This window comes from Achroia grisella, unplaced genomic scaffold (assembly GCF_030625045.1).
Source record: "Achroia grisella isolate CSIRO2021 unplaced genomic scaffold, CSIRO_AGI_Agris_v1 utg152, whole genome shotgun sequence".
NCBI classification, from domain to species: domain Eukaryota; kingdom Metazoa; phylum Arthropoda; class Insecta; order Lepidoptera; family Pyralidae; genus Achroia; species Achroia grisella.
Window position 1 is genome coordinate 1406263 of NW_026712648.1, and position 10365 is coordinate 1416627.

The following is a 10365-nucleotide window of genomic DNA, read 5'->3' on the forward strand; positions in this document are numbered from 1 at the left end:
AGTAACAGTTTAAAATTAACGTTTATTTCATATACAGTAAACATAATAAAAGTTTTTGTTTATAAGTTAAAAATACATTTATTATTGTCAAACGAAATATAAACAGATCATAATTAACGCTCGTGACTAAAAAGATCGATATCCGTTTATTTTATTTATTTGTGTATTATTACAATGGGAGAACAGGCGCAAAACGAAACCAGCAATCTTGATATATATAGCGGTGGAGGTTCTTTTGATAACCTAACAATTTTAAAAGAGTTCAGCAATATTGCAAATATTATAAAGTAAGTGTTTATAATATTAGATTATTTACAACTACTGTTTGTTATGAAATCATGAATTTGTAGTGTAAAAGAATTATATATACACTTCATAATACACTAATGATGTTTAGTTAATCCTGCAACTGCACAATTTATTTGCACACTAGGTCAATAGAGGTATGTTGATCACAAAAATTGGTAATTAAATCTGTCATCAATGCTCTTAAAAAGTTATTCGATCGCAAAGATTAAATCTGTATGACTGAGTGCCGTCACAAATCAATCTATGCAAAAAATATTAAATATAAATAAATGTTATGTCTAAATTAGTTACCACAAAGAAATATCTTTAGTATTTTTAAATAAATAGCTACTGATGATTAAAATGAAATTTTCTTTAAATGAAATATATGAATAAGAATGTTTTATTTAAAAAAAATTATTAATATACTTATAAATATATAAGTATATTAATACATTGGATTATCTGTCTAACCGAGTGAATAACCAAATAGTGAAAAAATGAAATCTTTTTACTTATCAGTATTCAATCATTCTGTTAGTTAAGAAAATCAAAGTACCAAGGATTAGGATTAGTACTGATTTACAAAAGCCTAGAAATCAAACATCTTTTATTTATGAAATATATATGTTTTCTAGAAATGAAGATTTCTTGGAAACAGTACCTAAAGCAAAGCTCAGGCGAGTAAAATGGGTTCCTATGTTCAACTGCTTGAAACAAGGTATATTAGATGAAATGGTGCAAGAACTAAACACAATGTGGACATACGAAAATATAGCTATGAAATTGGAGGTCTTAGAAAAACAGAAAGAAAAGTTTTCAGAAATGCATTTGGACAAAAAACTGTGGTAAGCATAAAAGAAATTATTTTTATTACTATGTATATCTGTTAGGTTTCTATTTTACTATATTATTATTATTATGTACATATATATATTCTACATTTAGTTTTAATTTATATGCATCTTTATTCAGGAGGCCACAATTGGATGATGTTAAAGCACAATTAAAAGCAAGTGATTGTGTTAATTTACAAAAGCAAAAGGTATTTTTAGAATCTCTGGCCAAAGAATATGAAGCAAGGGTAACCAAATTGAAGAAAACTATTTCAGCTAAAAGAGGATATCTTAAAGCTTTACAATTGGATATACAGAAATATCAAAGAAAAAATGAAGATTTTATCATTAAAATTGATGATAAACTAGAAAATCATGAAAATTTGATCAAATCATTGATACCAAATAAGATACCTGTAGATGAAATTGTTTGGTCCGATATTGAGTCTGAAAACAATGAGTAAATTGATAATGCACAGTTTTGAATTAAATTTATATATTTCAGAAAATTGTACACACTTGAGAAAAGTACAACGAAATATATTTTGAACTAAATTTTTTTCAGTGTGTTTACTAGTATTACAAATAGATAAAAGGAGACATTAAAATGTTAAAGTGTTCATTTTAAAGTGATACTGACACCAAACCACAGAAATCTGCCTTCTCTATACATACCTAATTTGACTATACTATTATACATTTGGATTGTCCTGATAAAGATATTTTTTTAATAATTTTTGTAAGCATTATTTACTATATAAACAGAAAAATTATAGTTTAAATATAATATTGTTCAAAATATAAAGAAAAACATATTTTATTAGTAAAATACATTAAAAATATTACAATAGAGTAATGAAATATTTAGAGAATTTAATGTTTCATCATTATAAATGTATATTAAAATAAAACAAAAATAAACCTCTTATTGTAAATAGTAATTTATTAATGAAAATCATTGGACAATGTTAACATAGCTAAAAATAAAATTGTACAATGCATAATCTGCATATAATTTTATATTATTTTATAATTACAGCAATTGCACTATGGTTGCGAGGATTACACATTCTACCACCTTCAATAATTAATATTAATTCCAAGACTTGTCACTATCTGCACTGTTAAAGCCTCAGATGGGAGATCATGCCAATATTTTGTATAATTTTGTAATATACTACTTATTTTTTAAGATAATACTGAGTGCAAAATAATATTAATGTCAATGGATATTCACTCCTTATACATACATTTACAATTGGATCCTAAAAAGGATATTATTGAAAAGGTAATGCATTAAATAGAAGTAACATACCTAAGAAAATAAAAGAATGTATATTGTATATAATTAGTACATACATAATTATATACCATAATTTATTGTGGATCATGGTGTAGGAGATCACTATACTGTCATGGCAGATTGTCATGATTTGCACATTAGACATTAAATGCTGAATCAAGAAATTATGTTTCATCAAGCAAGACTTACAGAAAAATTTACTGTATCACATACTTAGATAAAATGTTACTTCTATTTGATGTGCTAACCATTTTTATTTCTATGACATACATTTAGTGTTAGTGATAGTGGTGACAATTTTTCAATAACATTACTAGTGAGTGAATGTGATGTTAGCTTTAGGCCAGCTCTACAACAGGACTATTTTATTTTGTGGAAATAAATAAAACTTAATAATAATTTTTATAAGTCATCAATGACTTTAAAAATAACAACAATGTGAGACTATATAGTTGCTTAATTTTGAAGTATTGCCTAGTAAAAACTAAAATTTTCAAATTAACCAATTATCGTCACCTATACGACCTATACATACTTTACATTTATAGGCACATTAGTTATAGAATAAACAAAGCAAATGTGCTTCCGATCCACTACAACTTAGTAAGTAGTATTTATGAAAAGGTAATGACGCTTTAGTCCAATGCCCGCATCTTTAAGATCACTCGCCATTCTTCAAACTCTAAATTAACGAAATAATTTTACTACAACATCAACATGTTAGAATAACACAACAAGATATAATATGCTCTAAAAAGGCTGTGTTTTATCAGGGATCGAAAAAGCAATAGTCACCGAGGCATCGCCGAATAGTCCATGTCTGCTCAATATCGACAAAATGTAGAACTAAATTCATAAATTAATATCACTCACATTTAATAATAAAATTAAAAATAAGAAGGCACAAGCAAATTGATAAATAATTTTAACAATACACGACATATTATTCGGCTATGTCCAATGACCACACTAAACATAACAATTATAGTACATAATATAATTAATTATTTGTAGCATTCCTCTCACTGTGCAGCACACTGGATCCCAAACGTCAGTTATTTCTTTTTTGGCGGTGATCGCTGAGGTGTAGCCGGCCTTCCGCTGTTGAGGCCATTGTATTGGTATTTTGCTTTCTTTTCTGATGGTTTCAATATCTGTAAACAATATAAAATATTAAAATCATGTAAAAATTATATACATTATTTTAGAAATTGTATTTTATTACATTAGTCCCCAACCTGTTGGCATGTTTCTGCCTGACATTAAAGTTAACTTGATATAATTAAAAGAGAAAAAAAATCGGTCAGACACTACTAAAGAAAACCTTTGTTTAAAAAGAAATAAACCTGTGTAATGAAACTGAAATAAGACTAATACAGGTACTACAGTAGCACTGAGCAATGCTACTGTTTGAAACCAAAATCAAATCTAGAAGATCACGTACACAAAATAAAGGAAATAAAAATAATATGTTGTGCCTACACTTGTAATATTTCTGTCGACCTTGAGACCCTTTTTTTTTTTTATTGGGTTGTTTCCATTAGTTGTAGCACCTGTAGCACTGCGACCTACATAGAACATAGACCCTTCCATTAGTTTACGTCTCCACTAACATAGATTTAAGTTAAATGTAATGTAAAATCAGTTCAAAAACGTTCCGACTCCGCGTCGACTGGACGCGTTATTAATAAACCATGTAGCAACTACCTATAAACTTAATAATGTCTAATAAATAGTGTAATCATTTTACCGGTATACTCACTACCTACATACTACAATAAATAATATATTATGTAGCGCCACCTCATCAGAACATATATAATGCTACAGTGATGAGGATAACCACCGCGCTACAACGTCAATATACAGGTTATTACCTGGAAAGAACACATAAGCGTTTCGTCCACAGACATCATGCCGCCTGCATTGTCGAACTCGCCGCAGTAGTTGGGAGCGGAAAACAGCGTCACAAGTTGTCGCTTTGCGAAAAACTCATAGCCGTCCTCTACTACCTATAAGGCAACAAATAAAATACACTTAAATTGCATGTCTGTATGTTCTGTGTTGTTTTTATTGCTAAACTACTAAATGAAAATTAGCATAAATATAATATATTTAATTCAACAAAATAAAAATAACCTCACTTGATAAAATTTATATGGGAAGATAATAATATATATTTTATTGTGGCGGGGATTGCAGACTTATCCAAGATACACATACAATACCTATCTATATAATGTAATATATTTTTTTAAAGTTATTACATTCTTAGTATTTAGGTGTTCCAACATCGCTATATGATACAGGTGATGAGATGACGAAATTCATGGTACTTCCATGAATTTCGTTTGTAGATGTTTTAGCTCAAATTTCAATTAATGGAGATTGATACATGAGTACAAGTTGATCTTGGCCTTAATGTTTACAACATATCACTCTAGAGGTGAAGTTGGAAATACATTGGTTTGGGTTATGGAAACTTATTTTAGAAACAACAACAATGAAATAAGATTTTAGGAAAGTCAGTAGTAGGAGGTGTATATATATGTATACAAAAGTAGGATATTTTTAGTCTAAATGCCAGAATGAAGTCACAAAATCCTGTATTATTTTGATAACAATCAATTATTAATTATTTAAATTATTAACCAGGTCTTAACACGAATAATTTTATGGCAAATAAAGGTATTTATTTACCTATCGTTTCGACTAGGTTGCACTAGGTAGCCGTGGTCACGTGCTGACCACGGCTAGTTAAGACCCGGTTAAGTTTAAAAATAAAAATCAATTATTAATTTTAAACTGGTCTGTAAAAATTTACTAAGTTACCTGATGCGCACGACAAATCAAGTCCAAATCGTGTCTGTTCAGGAATTTGCTTACGACATCGGGGCCAAAAGTGAAAGACACGCCGCGATCATTCTCTCCCCAACCTTGAACATCTTTATCTGGATCTGACCATAGCAGGTCACAAAGTAAACCTGAAAATAACATAATAAACAATTTGTAAAACAACAATATAAATAATTTGTATTCTAATACCACAATATCTAGTACTTTAGTCAATAAATTTTTCATCTCTGTAGATAAAACAAATACAAATATAGATTTATAAGGTAACATTATAAATTAATTCTTTTAAGTAGATGGCCTACTTGCCCTCATAGTAACACGCTGCCTTTTTGCGAATGTCGCGGATACTATACTGCGCGGTACAAATATGGGTATTCTTGTGTACGATTAATTGAATCAGTCTAGGTGTTTTTTATGTATATTATGTACGTACCTGTGTCGGGAACATCAGTGGGTCTCATTATCCGCCTGATTTGTTCCATACCCTGCAGATCTGGTGAAAGGCCACCATGGCAGCAAAATATCTTCTCGTCAATAATAGCAGCAATTGGGAGACAATTAAAACAGTCTGTGAATGTCTTCCAGAGCTTGATATTGTAGCGACGCTTGCATTCATCATAAAAGCCTGTGAATTAAATAATTCCAGTTACTATTATATTGTGAGAGTTTCTTTGTCAAACAAAGAAAATCATACTAATGGTTTTGTCTCACTAAGTTGCTAGTCCGTTAATTAATCATATCATGACTTATAACATTTATAGAAAAAGAGAATTGTTGATAATAGGGAAGTTAACCATGTTAGGTTAGATTAGTCGATTACCCCTGGAAATCATCATGCTAAATTCCTGGTGATATCATCACAATGGGCAAACTAACCTGACCTCATTCTCATCTTATCATCCTCCTGTGCCCTGCCAGCGTATATCGTTAGCGCAGTCGGGTGCACCACTCCATTATCATATATTAAAAACATAATAGACAGAATTAACCAAACCAAATTATCAGTCTGTGTATAAAATTCTAAGTTATAAACATTAAATCAGAGAATCTAAAATTCTAAAAAAGAATTTTATATTTATAAATTTTAAACTTAGTAAAAAAGGAGGCTTCTTAATATCTTTTCAGGATGGAACAGTTGAAGGAAACTTAATTTAATTTGAGGTGAAGAAAATTTTATAAGGAGGACAATATGCTTACCACATCCTACATAAGCTTATCTTTTATCTCAATAAAAAGTAGTCTACATTTAGATAAAGGCTATTCTCAAATGATATACTCAGTTCCTGAATAATAATTAGGTCGTTAAAAAAATCGTTATTGAATACACACAGTAGTTAGTCTACTGTGTGTATTCAATAACGATTTTCAAATTGATTATTTTATTTATAAAGTAGTATAAACCTTGATATTTAAAAAAGGACACTATTGTAACTTAATAACCGCAGCTGACAGAGATTCCACGGCGATACAGTCAGCTAACAACTTTATGAATTAAAAACAGCATATATACTTATATCTGACACCAAACTATAGCCAGCTGACTATTTTTTTATATTCAATATAAGTTTAATTATGCTATATGGTACCTATTATTATATATTTTTATTTGATTGCAATTTGAATTAGGAGAAAATTGTAAGATTGTTATGTTTTTTGTTATGGGTACTGCTACTCAACCCACTCTCGGATTTTAGATGTTTACAACCGGAAGAAAACTGGTCACCTGAATATATTGCTTACTCAAAGATAAATATTTAAACAAACTAGTTTTATGTTACTTACCATAGATACGATTTATGCTAGCACATTCATGATTGCCACGTAAAAGAAAGAAATTTTCTGGATATTTTATTTTGTATGCAAGCAAGAGGCATATTGTTTCAAGAGATTGCTTGCCACGATCCACATAGTCCCCGAGAAACAGGTAATTAGCTTCAGGTGGAAAACCGCCGTATTCAAACAGACGTAGTAAGTCCGTATATTGGCCATGTATATCCCCTGAAATAGCAAGTATGGTTTACAGTATATACAATTTTTTATAAAAGGTGCAGATGAATCGCACAAATTGACTGAATGCTAAGTGCAAACAAGTTTCTTAATATTTTCAAATCCACAGTAATATCTGTAGTATTATCTATGTTATTAATATTTATGCAAGGTATTGAGTATTTTTGTATCACTATCAACAGGACACAGCAGTATAACAATAAGTTATGGATATTCCTATTTATGGTAACTTTGTGATTGGTGTTGCAAGCAGTATGAGTCACTTCTGGATTGCACTGTGTGTAATACATGCAGATGAAGTATGAATAATAAAATAATGTACATTTTATTATATGCTATATGATAGATATAGTCTGTTTTTTAATCTCGGAGACTAGACAGATGACAGCTGTAATTGAGAATTATCAAATAATGTTACCACCTACAGCGAGGTAGTGTTGTAACTGAGATAATAATTTATTTAATCATTAGTTTTTTTTTGTAACATATTTTCAAAATTTACATACATAAACTAGTGTTTCCTGTCCAGTAGTAGTATTATACAATACAAAAATATTTTTTTCTGGTTACCATACATATAGTAATTTTTACACTAAAAATAAAAAGAAAGATGTTTTGTAGCCTAACAAACCGACATTTTATTATTTTTAAATATGTGTATGTTTTATGAAATATGACACCATTAGGAGGTTTGTTTTATAAATAAAGGTTTGTTTTATAAAAAAAGACAATTAGTCATTGTTTATTAAAAAATAATAATCTGTATTTATTATTATTCTGTATTAATGTGTTCTAAATAAACAGCCACACATCATTTTTGAGTCACCTATAAAAATGGGTAATTAACATTATTTTAATATAGTGCCACAACACTATTTAGAAATTTCAAAAAGCTAGTAATATACATAATGTTAATTTTGTCTCCGGAATTAAAAAAAATAGACAATAGGTATGTTAATCTCATTTTTCATGATGAACAAATATATATAGTTCAATAAGTACTTGAAATTTACCACATATTTTAAGTGGCGCCTCTAATTCCAGTAATATTGGCTGCTGTAAAAATATTTCCCTGGATTTTGTGCAGAGGCCACGGACCTCCGACTCTGACATCTGCACAGTTTTGCCTGGCCTGCATCCTCGAACTATAACAATATGTATTAATAAATTGATTTTAAATTAAACATAACTTTTTTCACAATTACAGGGTTACAATTATTTCAACTTTTAATAATAATACTACCTCTTTTACCAGAGTGCAGATAAAGGAGTAATTAATGGGTTTATTATGTGGTAAATAAGTTTTTGTTTATAACAATAGTTAACAAGCATAACAGGTTCAATAAAGTAGCTTCTAGCAATGACTAATATAATTAGCTCACACTTTTTTTTACAAATATGCAATGTTTAGTTGTCACATAAATAGTCCTTTCATCAAATGTAAGCTAATTACATTTAAACAATCATGACAATCATAATTCAGAAGTGCATTCATTGATATTAAATTATTAGTTGAAACACAAGTTTTAAATTAAAAGGAAATATGGAAAGCAACAGGCAAGCAAGCCTAGAATAGAAAACTATATATTAATGAATCATTGTCAGCAAATAATACAGAACAATTTTTTTTTAAATGGAAGTCTACACAAGTTTCTGTATTCAGTGAAAACACTTCTTTTACAATAACAATGTGTACTGCATGCCAAGGTAACAACTAAGGTTACATTATATTGTTACTTAATTAGTAGACCATTACATTAACACTTTAACATTTTACAAGCAACATACTCACACACAAGTTACACAGACGCAAATATTAAATTAAAATGTTATAATGAATAATTTTCTATAAATGACAAAATTCTTTCAAATTAATAGAATAAATTTGTTATTATTAAAGTTATTAAAATTCAATTTTAACTTTTCAACAGTTAAAGACTAAATGATTAGGAAAATAACATAATTATAATGACTATCAAGCATACCGCCAATAGCCAACTGTTGTTACCAGAGAGTATACTTCACAAATTTCTTGATTTCTATATCAAACAATAAATAATGCAAAATAACATGTAGGTAGTCTATTTTCCACTACCAAGGTATCTGTAATGACCAGATTTTGACTGTAGTGAGAAATATTAAGCCACTTACAAACTCCAAGTTTTGTGGTGTGTAAGTTCATAGTTAAGGTTATCATCTTAGAGAGGAGACAGGCAGTAAAAAACCAGAACACACATATATTTTATCAATAAGGGCTTAATCCACAAAACATATCACTGTATGTTGTTACTATCACAAATGTGGATGAGATAAACACCAAAAGAAAAATATAAAACTGGATTTAAGTTTTTATGGTTGATTACTAAAGGAAGAATAAAATAGAATCTAGCTGAATACTTCCACAAGAATATTTTTTTTTGTGACCATACATTCTCCTGAAAAGATGTCTTTCAATTTCCCTTTTCTCCTTGCGGTTTCCTGCTGCAGCCTGTATACTGTTGTAACCCGTCAATAAGCAGCGTAATAAAGTGAAATAAACATGTTTAAATCAATTCAATGTTTACTGAGAAAAAAATCATAACAATAAACCCATAGAAGAGTCCCTTGTAGACTGACATGATTTTATGTAGAAAGCTTTCTTGCAACTATGTTCTTGTTTCTTTTCATTTCAAATCTAATTTGAAAGTATAGGTTTCAATGTTTTAGTGGAGGCACATCTAATATAAAACACGGTTGGAATTGAGGATAATCGATTTATTTATGAGTTTGACGTTTCTCTACCTCTACATACTCAGTGATAATTACGCAACTAGGAACAATGAGCATAGTTCTATTTAAATCCATCAAGACGAATTAGAATATAACAAACACATTGCACATTAAAATATGTATTGAAATTCTTTTTACCTTCTAAAAGTCTGTGAATCAGACTGTCAACATTGAGTTCGTCAGCCATATTTACCACACGAATAATTTACGTCAAAAAGTCAAATTATCAGGCAAACCTCCATCCATGATCTATTGCGCCGAGTTTTGTTTTTGGTATAGTGTAACCAGATGTAAATTCTTAATGGT

General features: G+C 29.3%; 2 protein-coding genes across 2 annotated transcripts; one reads left to right on the top strand and one right to left on the bottom strand.

The window, feature by feature from the left end:
- The first annotated feature begins 36 nt into the window (after positions 1 to 36).
- Positions 37 to 3540, top strand: LOC131840895 (uncharacterized). The gene is made up of 3 exons (XM_059189100.1): positions 37 to 287; positions 927 to 1136; positions 1264 to 3540. The coding sequence occupies exons 1-3, from the start codon at positions 175 to 177 to the stop codon at positions 1586 to 1588; spliced, it is 648 nt and encodes a 215-aa protein (XP_059045083.1). The 5' UTR covers positions 37 to 174; the 3' UTR covers positions 1589 to 3540.
- Positions 3472 to 10338, bottom strand: LOC131840894 (serine/threonine-protein phosphatase PP1-beta catalytic subunit). Its single transcript, XM_059189099.1, has 7 exons — positions 10198 to 10338; positions 8304 to 8435; positions 7066 to 7281; positions 5717 to 5908; positions 5260 to 5411; positions 4305 to 4439; positions 3472 to 3581 (listed from the first exon to the last, which is right to left on the bottom strand). Exons 1-7 carry the CDS (start codon positions 10244 to 10246, stop codon positions 3483 to 3485), a joined length of 975 nt encoding a protein of 324 aa, XP_059045082.1. The 5' UTR covers positions 10247 to 10338; the 3' UTR covers positions 3472 to 3482.
- Between the last annotated feature and the right edge of the window lie 27 nt (positions 10339 to 10365).